The sequence below is a fragment of the Ctenocephalides felis genome, unplaced genomic scaffold (genome assembly GCF_003426905.1).
Source record: "Ctenocephalides felis isolate EL2017-DRISC unplaced genomic scaffold, ASM342690v1 CF-g0.4_SCAFFOLD_01886, whole genome shotgun sequence".
In the NCBI taxonomy this organism is placed as follows: domain Eukaryota; kingdom Metazoa; phylum Arthropoda; class Insecta; order Siphonaptera; family Pulicidae; genus Ctenocephalides; species Ctenocephalides felis.
The window spans coordinates 94083233-94109301 of record NW_020538040.1 but is presented as its reverse complement, the minus strand read 5'-3'; the positions used below and the strand labels follow the sequence as shown (position 1 = coordinate 94109301).

Sequence of the window (26069 nt, the reverse complement as noted above, 5' to 3'; positions counted from 1 at the left end):
TCTCTTTGTGATGAGATCAATATTAGATATTTCTAATAGCAAAGTGTTATATAATAATAATAATAAATAGTAGTTCGCCCAAAGGCAGGTTCATTATTCTTTTTACCATTAATCACTTTTCATTCATTTTTATGAATTTTTCTTCCTAATCTTCTATTTCCAGGTTCCCTAGATCTTGTGCTTCGTTTTTCAGTTCCATGTATTTTCTCTTCTCGCGTAAGTCATCAACCGTCTGCATTCTTCTTCTTTCCAATCCTTTTAGTCCTATTTTACGACGATGTCATGTAAGAGGCACTCTTTTTGCTGAATGGGTTCGATCCAGTATTCTTTCCCTTTAATGACTTGTTGTCTTGTCTTTATCTTCTCCATTCGCCTCCAGCACCACATTTCAAAACTCTTCATGTAGTTTTTGTCGGCCTTTCTTAGAGTCCATGTCCCTGATCCATGCAGAGCTATATGTGCCCTTATATCTCTCGTGACGTGTATATATATATATATATATATATATATATATATAATATATATATACATATTGTGTCTTTCCATTCGTGTTAAGTGAGTATACATCGTACTAAAGTTTCAGCAAGGTTTCTTATAGCAACAAGTAGCACTAGAAATTTATATGCGACCATAAAACATAGTCCATTTCTAGCATATCCTAGTCAGAGTTATGTCTCAATAAAATGAGTAACAGTAAAAATAAATTACTAATAAAAATCGTGAATAATCAAGGTTACGATAATAGTAATTTTACACCAGTGCCTTTTACTTCTAACGCAGGGGTAGTGAAGTAATACTATAAATGAGTTATATTCTTAATCTTGCCAAGTTCCTAATATGTCGTCAGTAAAGAAAATTTAAATTAACACTCGAATAAAAAACGTTGCAAGGTAAATTTAGAAAGCAGCATGTTTTATTACGATTAAGGTATCATAAACAATTCTAAGATATATAGTAAAAGCGATATTTCAAATGTCTGACTTAATGTTCATGTAAAATTAAATTTCAACGAAACTTAATGAAAATGTTTTTATTTTATATAAATTAAGCTAGTACACAAAAATTAAAATTTTTATAATAAAAATTAAATTTCCAGCGCTTGCATACATATGTTACTTTCATTGATAACACAGACTGAACTAAAGAGAATAGAAAATAAAATTGTAATAACAGCCCGCTCCAACAAAATACAAATACAATTTAGCAGAAAATATTCGCGCATCGCTGGCAACTCAATCGAAATTGAAAATTGTTTCATTTTATATTTATGTTTGGTTGCCGGCTCTAATAAATCCAATTGCGGTTGCTAACAGACAAAAAATATAATTAAAAACGGCAAAATATAATTAAAATATAATTAAATACAAACGAGCGTCAATATGCGTATCAGCGTATGATACATGTATGTATAAAAACTTTTTATACATACATGTATCATGCGCTAAATGTGTCAAATTTTATTTTTTCAGTTTTGCATAATGATGATTTTTCAATATGTTTGAAAAAATATTTTTTAAGTTAATATAATACTTTTTATTAAAAAGTATTATATTAACTTAAAAAATATTTTTTCAAACAAATTGAAAAATCATCATTATGCAAAACTGAAAAAATAAAATTTTACACATTTATTCTGTGGTAAACTATTATTATTGCGCAATTAAGTACAATAAATCAATTTGTAACATAAATTTTTCGCTAATATTTTTATTATTATTATTAATATTATTATTATTTGAACAGGAATGAGATCTTCTGGATTCCATAAGCTGTTGTGCTCTATGTGACTTCTTTTTATTATTTCAATTTCTGTAATAGTGATGATTTTTTTAATAGCAATGACGGTAAGGACTATTTTTACTTATTGTTAGTCACATATTGAAATTTTTACTTTCAAGTCAAAAACGATGGCACTCCTTGATATCAGACTGCAAAGACGATATCAAAATATTTATAGTTACAAAATGCAAGTACGTAATAAAATTTTACATTGATTTTCTTATATATGTTAACAGCAATCAGCACTTAACTTATAATATACCCTATAAGTTTGTTGTGATGCTTTTTTAATAACTTGACTTTATAGATGGCAATACAATGGTTGTCCAATCTCTATTTGATAGATTTATTATTAAAATAACACGAATACTGATGAGTTTTTATCGGATGCAGCAATACCGGTAAGGTCTATTTGCACTTGGAAACATACTATATTTTTATTTTCAAGTGAAAACTGATGTCAAGCCTGATTGACATCACGTTTTCTAAGAACAGTATCGAAACTGCAACTTTTGATTGAAGCCCATAGCTCTGCCTCTAACCATATAGAAATATTATATGAAAGAAAATTCAATAATTAGGAAAAAATGTGGATGCAGCAATACCGGTAAGGTCTATTTGCACTTGGAAACATACTATATTTTTATTTTCAAGTGGAAACTGATGTCAAGCCTGATTGACATCACGTTTTCTAAGAACAGTATCGAAACTGCAACTTTTGATTGAAGCCCATAGTTCTGCCTCTAACCATATAGAAATAGTATATGAAAGAAAATTCAATAATCAGGAAAAAATGTGCAATATAAAAAATAAATCTTACTATTGCGATATAATCAGCTTTGTAGAAAATATCTATCTTTTTAAGTTGAAAAATACCTTACTAATTGGATTTTAAGGATCATTATAGATATTTCTCACACCATTATTTTTATCAGTAAACTAAAGCAAACATTATGTATTATAATTTTTAACTTCCCGTAGGGGCAAATAGTGCTAAGAATGGTAATTCAGTTTTAGAGAGAACGGAGCGTCCGATTTCAATAATTCAAAGAACATTTCACTTTCATTGACAAAATAAAAATTTGATTAAATTTTTAAGAAGGCAAATCTAGCGGTTTCAAAGATAGAGTGAAAAAAGAAAAACAAAATGCCAATTGGCGGTAAAAATAATCATTAGGCATATGCACATTAAATTTTTACCAGATATTTTATAGAAATTTTAATAATTTCTATAAGTACAAATTTTGTTGACATTTCTATAGGTTCCGTACCAATGTTTATTCGCTAGAATGCGACACGGCGCTTGCGCGCTTCGATATAGAGGTAAACTCTAAAACAGCTACATAGCGCGATTGCTTTGAAAAATTTTTAAAAAGTCTCATAATATAAAACAAATAATTTCTTTCTAAAATGTCAAATTTTGTTAAAAAATTTCATTTGCACATGCATTAAATTTTTCAGATAAACTTGTTCTAATTGCTTCTAAATATCTAGATGGTTCTCATACCTTTATATTCTTGAAGAAAGTAGAACTATGATTCTTACATTTTTTTTTCTTGAAATATATAAAGGTAACATTTCTTTACCGTATACAGGTAGTCTTCCTTATTTTTCCAAAGAAGTATTTTTACAAGAAGGTGTTTTAGTTGTGCTTAATTTTCATAATACTTAGTTTTTTTCTGTTTTAAAATCCAAACTCCATAAATAGAGTTGTTGTTTAGGTTTAAAAAGTCGATTGCGAAGATTGTGATTATTGCCATATTGGGTAAAATTCACAATATATCTATAAAAAAATGAACTTGTTGCCTAAGACAATCAACATATTTAAAATTCGAATATCTATAAAAAATTCAAAACTCTAAATATTCAAAACATTGAAAATAAATTTTTAAAAAAAATTAATTTGCGTTATTTATAGTTTTAATTAGTTTATAGTCGTTATTAAACAATGCCACTTGGTCAGCTGTAGTATCCCTTTCGTTCAGACAATTTAAAAATGATCGAATGATATTTTTAGAGCGCTCGCTTTATATTTGGACAAGTGGTGTCCTTGGCAAATATATGAAGTTCGCGTCACTTGAACCTACAGTGTTAATGGACGTGACGCATAGAGCAGAAGTACATTTATCACAACAACTCGTTAGCAGATATTGCCACAGCTGTCAACGTCGGGATAATCATTAAAAGATTATTTGATCTCAATCTCGAATTATTGGTATTATTTGAACAGAACTGACGTTTGAATAGAACGAGATATGGTTGTGACGCAATTAAAAAATTTAGTAGTAGTGTCAAGTAGGGTTGAGCTCGGCCATGGCCAAGAACGTGGAGTAGAGATATCATATTTTCACTTGAGATCGCACATCTCAAATATGATATCGAGTGAAAATAGCTTTTCGGGGCAATGCTGCAATATATATTCACATCTCAATAATATATCTAATATTAATCTCAACAGAAAGAGAATGGTTAACCACTGGGTCGCCTTCTCGCTACGCTAGGTTAAGAAAATGTACAACTAAAACAGCTATAATTACAATACTAATTGTATTACAGTTCTTATAGATAGCAATATGTTTCCAAGTGAAAATAGTCCTTGCACGGCATTGCTGCACCAATAAAAAGTCAGCTCTATTAGAAAAATTATAATAATATAATCATCAAATATGGATGGATTAACCATTGGATTACCATCTAAAAATGCAGAGTAAGGAGAAGTTTCAGCCCAACAGCTCATAGGACGTAAGGTTCTGACTGCTGGTAAGATATGAGAATAAAAAAAATATTACAGTTCTAATTGGTGTAGCACACGTCTTACATAGTTATATTTCACAAATCTGTTAATTATTCTAACTACATATTAATACAAATTTATGAGTTTTATTATTTCCATGTATACCTTTCTTTTATTTGCATGTGAACACCAAATAGAGCTTTAGTATTCTATAAGCTGTTGTCAGAATTGTGGTTTTACTAATGGCTATCAGGAGGCTATCATCTAATGGTTGATGTTGATGTAATTTAGTCTTGAAAAAAATTATTAAAAAGCAACCCAATGTTTGCGTTTTTCCAAAATATGAATATCGCTACTAATATGTAAAAAAATTAAGTAAAGATGGATATCACATTGCAGAACGTTGGAGTATAATTCGGAACCTTGAGGGTGCAAAATTATACTCCTGAAGGGCACCTATTCGCAAACATTACTATTAACATCATACTAAATAAATAATGCCATCGAATTAATTGCAACACATTAAACTTATGCAAATGCGAATAATATGCTAATGGACTGACTTTACATAAAAAAACAATTTCTATATGTAATAGTAATAATATTCTGAATATGTACTAGTTTTGATCATTTACTTCGAATTAGTCATATAAATCAATAATGCAATATATAAATTTCGTGCCTTTTTTAACTTTCCTTAGGGTAAGTTATAGTAATGGGCCAAAAATCGAAAACGAAAATGTTTGCATATGTTCACGTTTCAGAGGTTTCTGAACATTTTGGTGTGTGTGTTTTGTATGTCCGCATTTTTTCGCCCACGTTTTCGGGCGTACGGATTAATCGATTTGGATGGTTTAAAAAACATTCGATTCCTATTGATTTGTTTCCTATTGAGTGCTGATTAGTTTTTGGCAAAGGCAGATCAAGCCGTTACGGAGATACGGAGCAAAGAGTGCAGAAAATAGAATTCGAGTTTTTGAGAGAACAGAGTATCCCATTTCAATGATCCAAAAAACATTCAATTTGTAATGGTCAGGAGAAGTGGTGAATAGTTTTTGGTAAAGGCATGTCCAGCCAATTTGAAGATACAGAGCTAAATGTACAAAAAATGATAGTTTTTGAGAGAACTACAACCGCTTTGGAAAAAAGAATTTTTTTCATTTAAAATTTTTTGTATATCGAAAATAATCCAGATTTTAATTTTAATTCAGGTTAAAGCTCTAAAAGTTTACCTATTTACATTAAATAAATAATTTCTTATAAATATTAGACATTGTTACTGATACTGACTATTATCAGTATTTATAATAATCTATTTGAAAACATTTAATATTCCTCGAACATTTCATTACGATGCGGGAAGTTCCAGCAATTTGCCTTAAAGCACGATGTCATACACCACTAGTTAAATATTTATATAATTTTGCGCAAATGATATTCTTTTACTCCACTGAATTTATGACTTGATTCAAAAAGTACTTATCTAAATAATACAGAGCACACTATTTTTATTAAATGCTAGCATGAAAACAATAGAATAATTTCAATACTTGATAACTTTATCTTGTAGCACTTGAATAAACAAGTCAGTTCGCAGTTGTTTATAAAGTTAAAAATAAACACCTAGTTTGATAAATTTTAACCAAAACTGCAACTGACAACCATTAGTCATTTGCTTATAAACCCGTCAATCTAAAAATGTTTTATCTAAAAATAAGCATGAGAAATGAGAATAGTTTTGATAATAATTAATCGAAAAATATGTTTTTTCTATAATTGTAGATAAGATAAAACGAACACGATAAGTATATTTTTCTTGACAAAAACAGTATGTTTAATTTTAAAATTTATAACAAACGTAAGAAGAATATAGCAATAATAAAAGATGTTTATACCCAATAGAAATAACGTATAAAGCATTAAATGTAATTTTTTCTATATGAAGACGAATATCAATAATTATTACGAGCTACTCAGGCTGCTGATAAAATAACACTTATTCGAACTGAAAAACATACAACGGAATCCATAAAAATGTAAACAAAAATTGTACTTATTTTTAAAACTTTTATAATATGTCTTATAATATAATGTGCATCTAATGATCAGTTTTCACCGCCAAATGGCATTTTTTTACTCTTTTTATTAGATCTCCAAACCTACATTCCCACAGTTTTTAATTTCGTCAATACATATAAGTTTGTTTAAATGTTTTCTGAACTTTGCAGTTCGGATGCTTCGTACACTCAAAAACCATTTTTGGCACTTTTTGATCCGTATCTTCGAAACTGCTAGACCAACCTTTGACTAATCAGCACGTCTCCCCATTAATACGAATCGCATGTTTTTTGGATTATTGAAATCAGTTGATTCGTGTTGCAGAAATCGCCGACACACACACGTAAATTTTTCTGAGGTATGCCAAAATGTTCAAAAACCTTTCAAACGCAGAGATATATAAAAATTATCATTTTCGATTTTTTGCGATTACTACTTTCTCCACGGGAAGTTATCGTATCTTCATTAATTGATTAAAGATAGAAGACTTGAGAATAGGGTACTTGAAAAATATGTGAGTTTTTAAAAAAAAATATGAAGACCATTTGTAGTTATAAACAAAATCGACGTGTGGCAATAGTGAAAGTATATATGTAGTATATATTTGCGACTTTATTATTCCATTTATGTATATATCTTTAATCAAACTCTTCAAAGGTATTTTTCTAAGACTTTTATATGTATCTTTTACCACGTTCGAGGCTCGTAAAATGTGCCATTTCGAGCACTGGGACTATCCTGCCTTCAATATCCTGCGACGGAAGTCACCAGCGGATGTTCAGTACACCTATAAAATGTTTATTTTGTTCAGTTTCTTATTATAACGATGACAACTGAGAAATCCAGATGCACGCTATACGGAATCGATCTATCTATCATTTGATATTCATCTACGTGTTTCCAACGTTAATGGTGAATTCCTGGCGAACTGAAAGCTGATTGAAAAATAAATCATGAGCTTACGAGCGCACACAAACCAGAGACGGACTTCCGTCTGTCGGAGGACAATGAGATTTTGAGATTGGAGAAAACGCGATACCTTAGTTAAAAAATTGTATTAGGCTTGGTTTATTATTATTTGTTTTTTTTTTCTTGCTTGTTTCCTTATGCATATTTCGTATTGTCAGGGCCAATTTTAGTTAATAAACCTCTGACAACATTGCACAAAAATGGGTAAAATTAATCAACTGCAAATTAACACATCTGACAATGATGCATGGTCGAGGGCCATATCTAAAGAAAACAATCAGGTATAAGAAGGTATTAAAGTCGCGTAGTCAAATGCGTAAACAGCTTTGTTGTGACAAGATAGATTAAACAAATGTATAGAATTCGTGATCCACCGAGATGCTGCCGAACTCTATTAAATTATTACACTTTGTTTATATTTTCGAAGAACCAGATTTACTTCGATAATGGCTATGTCAGACCGATTTAATTAGAAAGATGATAAGTAGTTTCAATTATTGTTTATTTAAATCAACTAATGTCAATGTTCATTTAAATCAATATGTTGATACTGATTTTATTCGTGCTGCAAAAGTTTGAAAAATTACTCCTTTGAGTGATACTGATTACAAAGATTTGATAATTTTATATTCATTTTCTGGTTGGCCCATTTTGTGGAATTAAGCGACATCCCATTATAATTTTGGATCCAATCAGTGGCAATTACATTTATCAGGTTTTGACCGGTGATTGCATGGTACGTAGAATTAAACCGGGTACAGGTGATCCGAGTTTCTTAGAAATGTAGATTAATTGTGAGATGATATATTTAGGAACAGGCTATATGACAATAAGATGGATTATTTTATAATTTGAAATAGTATATTAAAAGATTAGGGTTCATTGCTGCTATCCTGTATGAAAGTAATAAAATATATAATTAGACCAGGGTTGTGAGTAAGGCGTTAACAGCTTAGTGATAGTTTTAATCAATATTCAATAATATAATCAATTCAAAACTATGTACTTTATTGGTTTGAAATAGGTGTAAAATTCGGCAGAATATTACTTATGATAAAAAAATATTACTTTTAATCAAAATAACGGTCGATAGGATCAGAAAATCTATTTGATCCTTCAGCTAAGCAATCAATCACAATAACAGAAAGCAGATTTTCGATAACCAATAATGACTCTACCTAATAAATATGTCATTGCTGTTCAAGTGAGCAATTTACACTAAGTAGATCTCTAAATCCTAACCTCCAAATGGCATAAATCTCAAAATTAACATCAGTTTGACTTCAGGCATGTATAACCGTAAATCACATTAAAAAGTTGCACTTATGATAACATTGTTATTTCACATTTGTGCCATTTGGATGTATGAAAAGTAAACGTAGAATAAAGAATTCTAAAACAAATCGTACTAAACATAATGTCAGACAAAAACTCAGAAGAAAGTAAACCACCTACAGTAAGAATTCATTTCGATCAGATCAACTCATTTTAACCCTTTCGACTCGGATGCCGCAACTCCGGTGGCAAAATTCATATAAATCTCGGAATATGCAAGTGGTAAGTGTTAATAAATAAAAAATGACGAAACTGGCAGTACAAAACTCGAGCTTTACCAAAATATTTCTTTTAAAAAATGCAATCAATAAATTCGCTCATTTATAGCTATTAGAATATTTATACGTATTTATTTGCTATAAAAATTAAAAAATCGTTAAGATCAATTTAAAAAAGGATTAAAACATTTATAGCAACATGGAAAAATTTTACATTCATGTCGAAAATATTTCGCAATAATTCTAAGGGTATTTGCGAAACCTGATCTTACGGTAGCTTAAAAGTTGATAGAAATAAGAGGAAATTTCCTGTGCTCTCTGTTAGTGTTTGGTCAATATGATTGCGGTTTCCATTTCAAGAACTCCATAGGCAGCGCTTGTAATGCGATACGCAATTCTCGAGAATACTTGATCTGCATTATACCAACGAGAGTTATAGAATATTAAATTTAATCAATAAATATTTTTAAATTCCTATAGAGTAATTGTCCAAAAATTGAAAACACAAAGTTTTGCATTACGTTTTAAAGGTTTCTGAACGTTTGGCACACCTTAGAAAAAATGAATGTGTGTGTGTTAGGATGTACGGATGCAATTTTTCGTCGACAATTTGGGACGTACTGATCAACCGATTTGAATGATTTGAATGATTTGAACCGACAAACAGCAATCGATTTTTATTGATAGGGAGACGTGCTGATATGGTTTGGCAAAGGCAGGTCCACCCGCTTCTGAGATACGGAATGCAAAAAATTGAAGAATTGAGTTTTTGAGAGAAAAAAGCATCCCATTTCAAAAATTCAAAAAACATTCATTTTGTAATTATGGGGAGACGTCGTGATTAGTTTTTGGAAAAGTCAGGTTTAGCCGTTCCTGAAATACAGAGATAAGAGAAGCATCCAATTCGAATGATTTCAAACACATTTTGCTTATGTTGCTAGTGTAAAGAAACTATCGATTCTTGAAGAAGACATTTTTTTATTTCAAAACTTCAATCATTTTTTTATTTCAAAATTTCAATAACCTTTTTTTAATTTCAAACATTTTTTTTTAATTTAAAAAAATATTTTTTTTAAATATCGAAAATGATTCGGATTTGAATTTTAATTCAATATTTAGTAGTTCACACTAATTTCTTAATGATTATTTATTTAATTAAAAGCAAATAATTCTTCTGTCACTTCGCCAATTTCAGAGTTCTTAACATCTAATAATATCAGCTAACTGATAAGGAATACATAAAATTATAAGGAAGAATAGTAGAAGCGCATTAATGCCACGAAACTCATAAATTATCATCTGAAGCCTATAAAATAAGATATAAAGCCAAGTAATAAATGAATTGGGACAATAAAGATTCTTTATCTGACCGCAAGATATTCAGGCTATAATAATTCGATCACTATTATAAACCTCGATGCAAATATGACCTGGTTACATGCTACCACAATTATAAAATACAGAAAAGATAATATATTTTATAGCAATAATTATGTAATAAAACACTTCATAAAATAAATAATTCTTAATAATAGATAAAAAATTCCATTTTAATAGGTATTAAACATATTAAACACTACCTCTCACTATTATATTATGAGTCATTATTAAATGACCTAAAAGAAAGGAAAAAAAATATTACAACGCTGTATATAAATGATATTTATTTAAATTACTTAAATAAGCGAATTTTTGCAATGTCCAATTAAATAGAAGAAATAAAACACCAGGAGAATTTAAGAAAGTTATTTTTTCTTAACTCAAGTTTAAGAACTAGTTTTTATTCCATTTATTTCAATTAGTATTATTATTGTATTTTATATTTTGAATTATTTAACAATTGCTTCAGTATTCCAAAAATCGATCTCTATATCTCTAAATTACATGTTCTTCTCGATATTTATTGAAATAAATTAGGAATTTAATCCGCTTCATATATTGCCTTAACTCAGTGGTATTTAACTTTTTAATAAAAAAAATTGTTGCGCCACTCTTAATTTTTTCAACAATTTCATTTTATAAACACTCAACTAATATTATATTACAAATTAATATGCAATATTATGTAGAAATAAGCATAAAAAATAATTATTTTTGTTAATTTTTTTTTTAGATCATTTCAAATTTTTTTGTTTATTTTCGAAGTAAGTATTTTAAACAGTGGTACCCCCCCCCCCTTGCAACAGCCTTGCGCCATCTGAAGGGGCGCGCCCCACAAGTTGGAAACAACAGCCTTAACCAGTTAATTATGATAGACTAGTATATTCGTCATGAAGAAGTAGTAAAATTCTGTGTATTAACGAGTATACTTGTCATTTAGATGGTTAAATGCTAAATAAAAGCTACTCAATAAAAGCACCAAGATTTAAAATAAAAACCACAAGAAGCTTCCAAAGGCATTAAAAATTTATTTCGAGACTTCAGAGAACGACGGAAATTTTTTAAGTTGATGCGACTTTGCATTTCCTCCGCATAATGTTTTCCATAATTTATACGCAAGTATGCATTTTATGAAAATGACACAGACGACGCCATAGCACTATATATTCTAAAATAAGTCTTCATTAGTACCATGAAACGATAGCAAAAGACCATAAAGTCTTTGAATAAAATCCACATGTAGACCAAGTAAATAGAGACATGAATCTTCTCTAACCAGCAAATACAGAATTTAACCTAACTCCAAAAATATAGCAACAAAAAGCTTGATCAAAATAGTGGATCGAGAGCTTTTGGAGTTACAAACAATTTTTTTTATAAATATATAAGGCGAAACTAATCTCGTCAATGAGTTTTTAAAGTGAGTTCACAATATGAAATCAAGTAGAATTACAAGTATCACAAGTATGTACCTGATTATGCAGTTTTAAAAAGTTTCGTTCACAGACCCAAAAAAGTGGCTACTTAAGTGAAAAAATTATTATTTTTAATCCTGCGATTCATATGATCTAGATTATTCGTTCAAAATAAAAAAAGTTGTGTGCTACTAAATATTGTCAAAAATGTATTTAAAGTCCAAGCTTATTCATGTCGGCATTACAAAAAACTAGCAACTTATTCATATTTCCTATTTAGATAATTATTGTCAGCTACATATTTTATCGTATTCTCGCGTAACCTATGACGAATTTCTATTGTTGCAAGATTTCTATATAAAAAGCTTATTGCAAATGGCAGAAGAAATCAATCACTTTCAATATTTATTAACACCACAGTTTTAATTAAATTTGTTGAACAAGGTTTCAAATATAATTTTAATCAATATATCGATAATAAAATGAATGTCTATAAAGCATCCATTTCTCAATACATTTTATTATCGGGATTTTGATTTAGGACTAAATTATCAAAAAGTATAAGTAAAATAAAAAATTCAATATTAAGCCAATTTTATTTATAAAAAAACACTTGATAATATCAATTACAAAGATGTATAAGCAAAAATATATAATACAATGATATGAATGATATATTTTAAAAGATAAAAGGCTTATGAGATCAAAACTGATACATAATTCATGTTTTTATACACTGTTCTGATATCAAATCGCGGTGAAATCAGACAGTTTATTATAATTATAAGACTTGCTGGAAATATAACAGGCATATTAGTTTATAAAATAAATTCTTGCGTTCATTTTCAGGCGACAAATCAATTAACATTTTGATATTGAACTGACAAATTATATTTGCAGATTATAATTTGTATATGCCCGGGATTTAGTGGTTTCGGTTTCAACCAGAAGATCCAGATTTGAACTCTGGGCAGCTTGAAAATATAGGCATTGCTGCATCAAATTAAAAATCATCAGTATAAAAAAAATCTAATAAAAAGGCCACCTTTAAAAAGTGTCATCACTATTGCGAATCTCAAATACTATTGCAAGAAAAAAATTAATAAACCTACTATTTATGCACTAACAAATATGTACATACATGTGAGCATTTAAAGTTTAATATAATTTAGAGTTGAACTTTAAAATCAAATTGTACTGCCAAAATTTATACGATTCATTCCTCAATATAAGGTTATGATTCATACAAATGACCATGTATTTTAATCAAAATAATTTATGATCGCGAAAAAGTGTTGTCATCACGAGTAGTCATTAATGACTTTAGTTGATCTTCCCGGCTATTTGCTCAATTACTGAAAAAGAGTCAACAGGACCTCAAATATATATATATATATATATATATATATATATATTATATATATACTAGACTAGCAAACCCGACGAACTCCGTTTCGCCACCAGATGGTTTCGTGAGTAGGATGAAGAAATTTTTTGTTTGTTTTATATTTGAAAAGGAAAAATTTGATCAGGAAAGAAAACCCGACTTATTTTTATATATATAGAAGATTATTTAAAACAATTGCAATTATTGATTATTTTTAATACTCGATTTTTTAATTACGGTGCGTGAAGTTCCAGCAATTTGCATTAGGGCACGATGCCATGCATCATTAATTTTCTTAGCTATAAACCTTGCGGAGCCCGAGACCTTTCCAACGAATGCAAAATTGTCGAAATCGGTTCGTGCGTTCTGGAGTTATTTCGTCAGAAAGGAAAACCCGACTTATTTTTATATATATAGAAGATGACCCGACAGACTTTGTCCTGTACCTACGTCTACAATTCCTTTATAATATCTTATTTAATGTTCTGCCTTTGTGATTCATTTATCTTAACATAAGATATACGTTTTAAAAATTGCAGTCTTTTAAACAGTATAACAAATTCAGAAAGAATTATATTATTATAGTATATGCAGTAAAAGTATATATATATATATATATATATATATATATATATATATATATATTATATCATAATATTTAAAATTCATATAAATATATGAAATATATATGTTATATATATATATATATATATATATATATATATATAACCTTTCTCTTCAAATCTAACTTTAAATCCAGAATGGTTATGTGAAGATAGTTACGAAAGCACTGAAATCACAAATCTGCCAAGTATGCAATGGCTTTTCTATACAAAGAAACGCAATAATGGGTATAAAACGTCAAAGGTTAAAATCTACTATGGAAAATTATCTAGAGAAGTCAATCGTAAGAATTAAATTATCTCGAATTCTATACGAAATTACTTTTTCCATAAAGTTAAAAAAAAACGTATTGTGCTTTCATAAAATGAACTATGCAGTAATTGCAATTCCGTTCTTTTCCATTAGGTCATTAAACTATGAAAGAGTTTTCATGATTTTCCGGAATAAGTAAAATTAAACTTAAAACAGAATATTAAATAAATTTTAATGAGAATGCTGTACGATTTAGCCTCATTAAAACTTCGTGAAGTAGTTCTTCAACCGTTCTCATAATTAATATTCGCAGGTGAATAATATATATTTTAACACATTTTCATAGAAAAATGTATTATAGCTTTTCTCAAATATAATTACGTCAATATTAAATTGATAAATATTTAGATAAGCAGGTCACTAAACGCGGTATGTATAGGGTGACCACACAAGGGACGTTTTTATAAACGGCCTTTTTTATAAACAATATTTGTCCCAGATTTAGATCTTTTTCCCCGGATTGTCCCAGGTTTTCGAAAAGTATAAAAAAATCGAAGAAAATTCAACAGAATTTCATACAAAATTAGAAGCGATAAAACGTAGATCCAAAAATAAAAGATATAGAATAATAAAAGTCTTACTAAAAGTCAGTATTTTAGCCAAATAAGAGTAATAAAAATTACCCTCCCGGTTTTGACGTAAAAAAATATGGTCACCTAAGGTATGTATGACACATTAAAAAATAACATATACTGTACAAATTTAATTGAAATTTAAAAAATATGATAAGACTAAAAATGCAATTGATAGTCAGTGTTGGTTCCCACAAATTATCATGGAAATACAAATTATTTAAAACATTTCAAGGTCGTTACACAAGAATTCAAGTTTAAATCTAAAATATGTTGATAAAAGTTTAAATATTGCACCGGAAAGATTTTGATAACGCATAAATATCGCAACAAATGCATATACTAACATAGTCTTATTAGTAGGAGGGCTGGAGGCTATATGTAACGAGGGTAACATACAATAATTATATACAGATTCAAGTGAAAAGGATTGGGTGGGATTTATAGTTTGTAAGACGTGGGCAAATGTGAATTGTACTACAAGAGGCACTACATCTTTTATTTGTATTATGATAATTGTAGTTTAATTTGATTTATGATAAAAAATTGTATTACAGGAGACATTTTATATTTAATTTGTATTAATTATAGTTTGCGTTTAATTTATAAAAATTATTGCTAAGAAGTCATTATTTTAAACATAAGTAAAAAATAAATTATCAAAGGTGTTATTGTCGTTACTACTTGTCTTGGCAGACGTTACAACTAGCCACAAATACGAGGTACGTTATAACACTTTTTCTAAATAATGATTAATTGTATAATAATGAACGTAAGTTGTGGAATAATTTTTACTTGATTTGGTATAGAAATAGTTCATGCAGCTATCCACCTTCATTTCGTAAATATATAATCAATGAATCTAAATATATATTAATTTGAAAAAATACTGCTAACACAAGCCCCTATAGGTCCCCTATATCATTTGTGCTCAAAACTTGAAGAAGACACTTTCGTTTCCTCCATTTCCAGAGAAATTAAATATAACCAAATGTAGGGCATAAATGCTTTTTCCAAACAGTTAAATGCATCAAACTATATTTTAATTTACCTTTGCTGGTCCTTTCTTGATCACTACTGGACCCGCTGGACAGTAGTACCCCGCGCATGTTGATTGTTCTTTTTATATTTTAACCAGTGGCGTAAAATTTAATCACATGCACTTGCTTCAGCAAAACTAACACTTTGTAACTGTCATCACTATGATATTATTTAGTTTTCATTCAAATCACTTGAAAGGACGAGCAGTCCGGTTAATCTGTCCATTGTTACTCAATAGAGATTCGTTACATATTAAATTAATATTGTCACACAAATGTTTATTGGCAATCCGCAGAACTATCGAACAAGCGAGCGCTTAAAAGATTTATTACCAGTTAACATTCACTTTCGCCAAGGATCGGATTCATGTTATACCATGGTGGAAACGTTTTACTCAAATATGATAAAACAAATCTTATCTTGAATGATAAAATTATTCGAGTGGTGTTCTTACTCTTAAAGTTTGATACTCTTAATCAATTATAAATATTAAATATCATGGAAGTACATTATTATTACTTGTGTCCACATTTAACCCTTTCCACTCGCGAATTGCGAGATTTATATGTATTTTGCGGCATCCGAGTGGAAAGGATTAATATTTGATGTTCGTTGAAGAGATTTTCATAAGTTTTATCTTTTTTTCATTCACGAACAGAAAAGATTAACACATCTTTTTTGCCCCTAAAATTAATAGCAGTAATAGTCACTATTAAGAATCTAAGTGAGGAGGCCTGTATAAAATCACAATGATGAATGGCAAAAATTACAATACAGATACAAAAATCTAGTAAGCAGATTATGCAATATGTATAGTAAAAATTCACCAAACGCGAGAATAATATACCAATTAATTTTTAGCGGTTCCGATAATAATCAAATGAAAACCAAAGTTTAAAACGGAATTATTGAAAATACAGACAAATTAAATAGTAAGTAATAGAAATAAATATGTCCAAGTTGCAAATAGCATTTTGCCGTATGGCAAGTTGCTTGAACTCCCACAAATTAATATATTAATTTATGAGTGATTCATAAGTACACAAAGTTGATATAGAGCAATATAATGTGAGTAACATTTTTTTTATTTGCATAAATTTATTGCCGATCAAAATAATATAATTTTTTTAAGACAATATGCTGGGTGTAAATGCATTTGAGAGATTATCTCCTACGAGATATCTCTTTTTTTTTGACATTTTATTTTAGATCGTATTGCCATTTGAGTAACAATTGCAAATTATTCACTTTGGTACTTTTTTATTACAAATTATTGAAAAACAAACACGTGCCTAATACATACACAGAGTTTTCTAAAATTGCGGCCGTTTAATCCAAATTTTGATTAATTTTTATAATTAAACTACTTTTCGTAGGACTATAATATTTTAATATACATATTCATTAAGACTAGATATTATATCGCCATACCAAATTTTAATAATTTATGTTATTATTTATCAATATTGCTAGATGTTAATTATTTAACAGTTGTAATAAATATTGTAATTAAAAAAAAATTATTAAAATCGCCGATATTTTTTTATCAACAATGAATCATCATCGAGTTACTTCGAATGGCTTTTAATTTTTTTAAGTCGATTTAGCCCGAAAAATCGGGTCACATACACATAGATGCTTTTTCCAAATTCAACTAATTCGATTCAGAATGACTTGAAACGCCCAGAAAACAAAATTAACAAATCGGATATTCTCGTGGAAAGAATCTTCTTCTTCTTAAAAGAATATGAAATTAAATATAAGATATTTCGGGTATAAGCTCAATTCACAAGGAAGTACGAGCAAGCTACGACTTATCATCTGACCATAGTCCAGTAATAGCCAGCATAAGCACATCGGCAAGTATTTCTAAACCCTCCTCTAGGATCTGCAACCATAAAACAAACTGGGACATCTACCGGAAGTTCGTAGAAGACAAAGTTAACCTCAAAGTTAAACTTAAAAATTCCGCTGATATCGAAAACACCATCGATTCCTTTAATACTCTTCTATATGATGCTGCAAAGTTTGCTACTCCTACTCCTGTTACGACAGAAAACTCCTGCCAGACAACAACATATGAAATTAAAAGGCTCATAGCAGAAAAAAGAAAAGCTAGGCGTAGGTGGCAACATAGTCATTTGCCCACAGACAAAAACATTTTCAATAATCTGAGCAACAAGTTGAAAGCAAGGTTAAAGGAACTCAATCAAGTGAGATTTAATAACTATGTATCCAGTTTGAATCGTTTTGACAATTCTATCTGGAAACCCGTCAAAAATAAACTTAAACCTTACTTTCAAAATCCTCCAGTTCGTATGGATACCCAGACCTCTGCATGGGCAAGAAGTGACAAAGACAAAGCAGATATATTTGCGGAATACTTAGCTACAGTCTTTCGGCCTAACAATTTATCAAATTATAATGTCAACATTAGTCCTGCTTTAGACCATAATAGCAGTCACGAAAGCGAGAAACGTTTCTTGTCTCTCAAATTAGTAGTTAGTGAAATAAAGAAAGTTAAAGCAAAAAAATCGCCTGGAATAGACCAAATATCTCCCAGAATGCTCAAAGAATTGCCTGTAAAAGGATTCATTATAATCACCTATATCTTCAACGCTATTGTGAGACTTGACTACTGGCCAAATCAATTCAAGACCTCTTTAATAAAGATGATTCCAAAAACTGGCAAGGATCAACACTTAGTCACATCTTATAGGCCAATCAGCCTTCTTCCTATATTGTCAAAAATTTTAGAAAAACTGTTACTACAAGATATTTTGAAGGAATCCAATATCTTCCCTGATCACCAGTTTGGATTTCGTAAAGAGCACTCAACCATACAGCAGTGTCACAGGATTGCCAGTCATATCTATAACTCATTCGAATCCAAACAATATTGCACCGCCGTCTTTTTGGACGTCAAACAAGCATTCGACAAAGTGTGCCACGACAGACTCGTCACAAAAATTAGACTCTACTTACCAGTAAAGTATCATAATATCTTAACATCATATATTGTCAACAGAAAGTTTATAATCAAGGTTAAGTCCTCGTCGTCTGACGTATTTCCTATACACCCTGTTTACGCGCGATATTCCTACAACGTCTATTACCACAATCGCCACTTTTGCAGACGACATATCAATCTTATCCACTGATGACAACCCTAGTACTGCTTGTTTAAAACTGCAGTATCATCTTAATTTGATTGAAGATTGGACCAAACTGTGGAACATAGGCATCAATGAGTCTAAGTCTAGCCACATTACTTTCACTCTTAACAAACAATCGTGTCCTGCAGTGTTCTTAAATGGCAATCAAATTCCAACAGTCAGCACCATCAAATATCTTGGAATTCACTTTGACGAAAAACTCATCTGGCGTCATCACATTTGCATTAAAGTTAAGCAAATGAAAACGCGAGTTAAAGAACTCGGCTGGCTCATTGGACATAGATCCAAATTATCTCTAGAAAACAAGGTCCTTATTTATAATATGATAATTAAACCGTTGTGGACTTATGGTCTTCAGATTTGGGGCTGCTCAAGCAAATCAAATATTGCTCTTATACAACGGATGCAATCAAAAATTACTCGTTTGATCACAGGAGCACCCTGGTACGTAACTAATCAGATGATCCATAACGATCTAAATATACAGTTCGTTAATGAAGTCATCAAATCAATCAGTGAAAAACATCACCGGAAGCTCGAAAATCATCCAAACACACTAATGGCGCCACTGTTAGCAACCCCAAACAGCAGAAGATTGAAGAAGAAATGGCCGAGTGATTTGATTTAAGCAGAATATTACTTGATGAAGTGACTTCTATTAAATATTTATAAATCTTTTATTGAGAGAGTGTGTGTGTGAATGTATGTGCGTATGTATGTATGTATGTTAGTGTATATGATAATTTCATAACATTAGATCTTAAAATATGTAATTTTCCCAGTAAATGGCCGAAGGACCTGAGTCAAATAGTATACCACTTGCTGAAGTGGTTACTATTATATAATTTCTTTTTTTGTTAAAGTGCGTGTGAGTATGTCTGTGTGCATGTACGTATGCATGTGTGTGTATATGTTAAATTTATCACAATAGCTTATAGGATACCTTGTATTCTGATTGCTGTAAATAAAGAGATAAAAAAAAAAAAATATATATAAGATATTCAAATACTTCCGTCGGTAAGTAAAATGTAAGGTGACCATACGTCCCGATTTGGCCGGGACAGTTCCGGATTTCTACCTTGTGTCCCGGGTTTTCCTAAAAGCAATATTTGTCCAGCATTAAGATCTTTTGTCCCGGATTGTCCCGATTTTTCATAAGTAAATTAACAAATAATAATACAAATAAACAAATAAATGAAATAACTAGTGCTATTTCTTTCAAATTATGAAGAAATTGAATAGATTTTTATACAAGGCTAAAAAATGTAAAAAGCATATAGATCAAAAAATATAATATAATATCATCGATAAAAAGATATAATATAATATCATAGATAAATATGATAAACTTAAATAAGATATTTAAATACTCCCGGATTGGCTGGAACAATCCCGGATTTCTACCTTGTGTCGTGGGTTTTTCTAAAAGCAATATTTGTCCCGGATTTAGATCTTTTGTCCCGGACTGTCCCGGTTTTTCGAAAATTAATAAGTAAATTAACAAACTAGTGAAAACGAACTAACTAGTTTTTACAAATTATGAAGAAAATTGAATAGATTTTTATACAAGGCTCAAAAATGTAAAAAACATATAGATCAAAAAATATAATATAATATCATCGATAAAAAGATATAATATAATATCATAGATAAATATGATAGATTTATCTAAGATATTTAAATACTTCCGGTTTCGCCGGGACAGTCCCGGATTTCCACCTTGTGTCCCACGTTTTTTCTAAAAGCAATATTTGTCCCGGATTTAGATCTTTTGTCCCGGATTGTCTCGGTTTTTCGAAAATTAATAAGTAAATTAACAAACTAGTGAAAACGAACGAACTAGTGCTATTTTTTTCAAATTATGAAAGAAATTTGAATAGAAATTTATAAGAGACTCAAAAGTATAAAAAATATAGATCAAAAAATATAATATAATATCATCGATAAAAAGATATAATATAATATCATAGATAAATATGATAGACTTAAATAAGATATTTAAATATTACCGGTTTCGCCGGGACAGGCCCGGATTTCCATCTTTTGTCCCGGGTTTTTCTAAAAGCAATATTTGCCCGGATTTAGATCTTTTGTCCAGGATTGTCGCGGTTTTTCGAAAATTAAAAAGTAAATTAACAAACTAGTGAAAACGAACGAACTAGTGCAATTTTTTTCAAATTATGAAAGAAATTTGAATAGAAATTTATAAGAGGCTCAAACGTATAAAAAATATAGATCGAAAAATATAATATAATATCATCGATAAAAAGATATAATATAATATCATAGATAAATATGATAGATTTGTCTAAGATATTTAAATACTTCCGGTTTCGCCGGGACAGTCCCGGATTTCCACCTTGTGTCCCACGTTTTTTCTAAAAGCAATATTTGTTCCGGAATTAGACTTTTGTCCCGGACTGTCCCGGTTTTTCGAAAATTAATAAGTAAATTAACAAACTAGTAAAAACAAACTAACTAGTTTTTTCAAATTATGAAATAAGACTCAAAAGTGTAAAAAAACATATGAACCATCGATAAAAAAGATATAATATGGTAGATAAAAAAAAGTATTCCATACAATCAAATAATACAGTCCTTACTAAAACACTGCAATTCTGAAGTAAAAATGGATTCATATAAAAAACTTTTTTTATTGTATCCTAAAATATAATATTTTATTGTATCATTTATTACTTAAAATGCTATTTACCTACTACCTTCCCCCTCCCCCGTCCTGGATTAGCATAACTAAAAATTGCCGCCCGGTTTCTTTAAAACTTAAAAAAAAAATATAATCCCCTTAGTAAACCGTCCACCAGAGACCTCACTATGATCATTCTCTTTGGCGAGTAGATCAGCGAATCGTGGTTTGGCGAACCGGTCGATCTCGACTCGTCTCGTCCGCGTATGTATTACGCGAAGAAACAGTTGATCAACCTGCAGATGTGTGTGCATTGTTTATTTATAAGACTCCGTCGTCTCTAAACCTCGATAAAAATAAACAGTGACACGTGCACCGAACGAGCGCGGGCGTTTTGTGCATGGCGTAGGTCAAGGGACCGCGCTTTTGAACAGGTATGCATACTTGCAGTTATGTCATTTCCACATTCAAACAGTTTCTTATGAATTAATGGATTGTGAAAGGGTTACGTAAAAGATCAGTTTTAACAGCATTAGATTGGTTGTGGATGGTAATTAACACGTAACTAAATAAGAAATTACTTTGAGGAACTTAGATTACTCTTGATTTCTCAGATCAAACTTTGATAATTTTTTTTTTCTTATAAATTACAATCTGTCTAAATAAAAAGACATTGGGTAATTAGTTTGACAAATAACATTAAATTATAAAAGGAAAACCCAGTGGTTCGCCTTTACTTTGATAAATTTCATTGAACATTTTTAAAAATACATAGTTTTGATTGACAAAAAAAAATATTCAAAATTAATCAGAAATATAAAATACAGGTAAGTCAAATTTTGATCAAATAGTTCACGTCAAATAATTAATTGAATAAAGGAAAAAATCAAATTATCAAATAAAAACACTATTCGTATAAAATCATTGTAAAAGTGTTAAATAATGATATAGTTAAAAACATGAAGAACAGAGCAGTGGATAGATGGCAAAAGGGTTGGCAAATACCATCAATGTATAAAAAAATATTATAAATATATTAATGATTTTGTTAAAGAACCGTGGTATTATAAATTAAAGAATCAAAATAGAAATTTTATAACTACAATGAATGGAATAAGATGTAACCATGGATGTTTTCCAGAAAACTTATTTAAAATCCTTAAAGTTGTTTTTTCCAACATGACAATGTAGTATACAATGTCCCTTCTCGGCGGACTATTGTAAATTCATTAAATTTACTAAATGTCCTTTACTGGACAGTTGTAAATAAAAGAGTTAATAAAAAAAAATCCTTAAAGGATGAGGGATTCTAAACTGTGTGAATGTGGAAATGATGTGGGGACTTTGGAGCATATAATCTTAGCAAGCTCCACCTGATTCAAAAAAGATACAAGTCATTTATTAAATCAATTATATAGAGAGGAAAATTTAGTGAAACCTTTAATTTCTTTAATTTAGTTTCAAATATTGAATATTATAGAATTATATACAATTTTTTAGTTATTTCGTTATATGTAAAGTTAGAATTTAAAATTTTATAAACCTTGTTATTGGCTAGTTTGTAAAAAAGAGACCAAATAAATATAAAAAAATCATTGTAGGTGAGCTAGGAGCTATATGTAACAAGGGTAAATAGTAACAGGCGTTTTTCAATAAGATTTTAAATGATATTAAAATATTTTTGGGTCTCGATTGAACATGTAAACCCTCCTACATAATATTGACATAGCTACTGTCCCGCAGGCCAACGCAATATACAGAACTGTGCAAGACCGTCATTTTTAACAGGTAATATGTATAAAATTCATCTATCATAAAATTTCGGTTTGCATTATTATTAACAAATGACATTAAATTTTATATATCTTATTTTTTTTCAAATTTATCAATCTTTAATAATGTGTAACAAATTTTGTGGTTGCTAAATTGTATAAATAGTTATCTTGATTAATATAAAAAAATCACAACTGGGATTAGTTAAAACAAAATCTGGTGGCTAGTTGTAACTAGCAAGAATTATATACAGATTCAAGTGAAAAAGATGAAGAACGTTAAGATGAGACATGATTTCTTTTATTTGTATTATTATATTAACTGTAGCTCACGTTGATTTATAATTAAAATGTATATTGCAAGAAACATTATATATTTTATTTGTACTATGTGTTGATGTATGAAAAGAATTATTTAGAAACAAGTCAATTCTCTTTAAATTGAGTCAAGAATAAATTATTTATTACTTTTTTAGAAAATTATTAACTTGAAATAATGAACAACAGTTGTAGAATTATTTTTACTTGATTCGGCAAGGGAATAGTTACAGCAACCATCCATCTTTATTTCGTAGAAATATAATAGATGAATCTCAAGATATAGTAATTAAAAAAAAACTGTTACAATAATCCCCTAGCACTCCCATATTATGAAGGAACAATGTAATATTAGTATAAAAAAATATATTTGGACATTGGCAAAATTTATAAAAAAGAAAAATATGTTTATAAATTATTTTTATAAAAAATAATCATCTTAGTATACAAATGTGTTTTCGCTTGAACAGAGTGAAAAGTTAGGATTTTGCACCAGAACTATATATTTAAATGATTAATTATCTATCGTGTCTTGATTTTACACAATTGATAAATCGATGTTCTAATAAATTTGTTCACGCCATTTGGGCACACCCACTATATATGAACGTTGATTTCAATCGCAGTCAATCGATAAAATCAAATAATAACATAACAGTAAAATCTGATTATAAATCTATCAATCGAATAAATCAATTAGGAAATTTAAGACATATATATATATATATATATATATATATATTAGTTAGGGTTAAAAATCATCAATAAAAAGTTGAATAAATGTTTTTCTTGCATTTATTTTAAATTCATACGTTTCGGCTAAATTTGGTATCCTTGATTAATAAATAAAACAATATTAACAACATGGTATTAAAATGCGAATTATTAATATTGATATCATGGTGCAATAGATTTATTAAGGATACTAATAATAAATTAATAAATTAAAAAAAGCATTCATACTATTTTTTGTTGGTATATCAACATCAAATTCAAGATTATACAAATATGTATAAGACATTCACAGAAAAACATAAGCATTTCAATATCTTGTTTACCTGTCTAGTTAGATTAAATAAATAATAATATATTTATTATTGTTTTAAAGAAAAAATCTTTCACTTAAAATTTAATCAGTGCATTTTCAATAAATATCATCCGAGAATTCATTACACCATTTCAGAATTACGAATTTCACTATTATTCTCACGGGCAAGAAATCTTATATTACATAAGTTTGCAATTGAAAATATCTCACAAGAAACACATGACAGACAATGCACAACACATATTTCGTACCGGCATAAGAGATGATATTATGTAAGATTCAAGACTAGTTTTATTATTTTCAATTTTATTTGAAACAGAATATTAAATTTAATTGTATTTTAATAGGAAATTAATATTAAGTTTTAAGTAATGTACTTGCCTATGAACCAAATAAACTAATGAATTAAAAAAAAATAGGTTTGGCGGTATCAATAGTAATAAGGTGACCATACGTCTAAGTTAGGCCGGGACAGTTCCGAATTTCCACCTTGTGTCTCGGGTTGATGAAAAATATAGCTTGAAATTGAATTTTTCCAAATACTTGATAATAAAATTACAACTACCCATCAAAAACATCTAAAAATGATATATATTATGTTCCAAGATAACGAGTATGCTTATATAAAACAATACTTCATAATTTTTTTTTGTCAATCAAAACTTCATTAAAGTTTTATAATACAAAATGGTTGAGGAATAATTTATAAATGAGATAATTGTCGAATACAAAATTCCAAAAGAGGGTTAAAAAAGCCTCTCTTAACATTCTAACATTAATACATTCAAACTTTTATTTTCAATTCCACGAAAATTATTATATATTGAAAACGAATGAACATGTGCTATTTTTTTTTAAATTAATTATGAAGAAAATTGAATAGATTTTCATACAAGGCTCAAAAACACAAAGATGGAAAAATATAAGATATAGTATAATATCATAGATAAAAAAATTTACATATAATCGAATAATAAAGTTCTTACTAAAAGTCCGCAATTCTGATTGAAAAACATTGATTTATATAAAAAACTTTATTATTTTTTTTATTGTATTCAAATAGCATTTGTTATTTTAAAGCCCCAGTTCCAAATTAGCTTAACTAAAATTTGGCGTCCCAGTTTGAACTTAAAACAATACGGTCACCAATAAAAAATATGATGAATTTTATAGAAACTTCAGGACATCCCTTAATTAAAAATTTACTTAAAGAAGACATGTATTAGCAAACTTGTCAATTGGATTTTCTTCAAAAGTCTTAACATTTACTAATTAACAAAAATAAAC

The 26069-nt window shown here is 29.1% G+C and overlaps 1 protein-coding gene across 4 annotated transcripts in view; it reads right to left on the bottom strand.

The window, feature by feature from the left end:
- Window positions 1–26069, bottom strand: part of LOC113378816 (SLIT-ROBO Rho GTPase-activating protein 1-like) — a 250742-nt gene that overhangs the window by 63621 nt on the left and 161052 nt on the right. Inside the window, exon 2 of one of the 4 annotated variants that reach the window (XM_026619426.1) lies at window positions 15835–16139. The exons of the other annotated variants lie outside the window; for them this stretch is intronic. Within the exon in view, the coding sequence (XP_026475211.1) occupies window positions 15835–15892 (58 nt within the window). The 5' untranslated portion in view covers window positions 15893–16139. The remainder of the gene's footprint in view (window positions 1–15834; window positions 16140–26069) is intronic. 4 annotated transcript variants of the gene reach the window in all.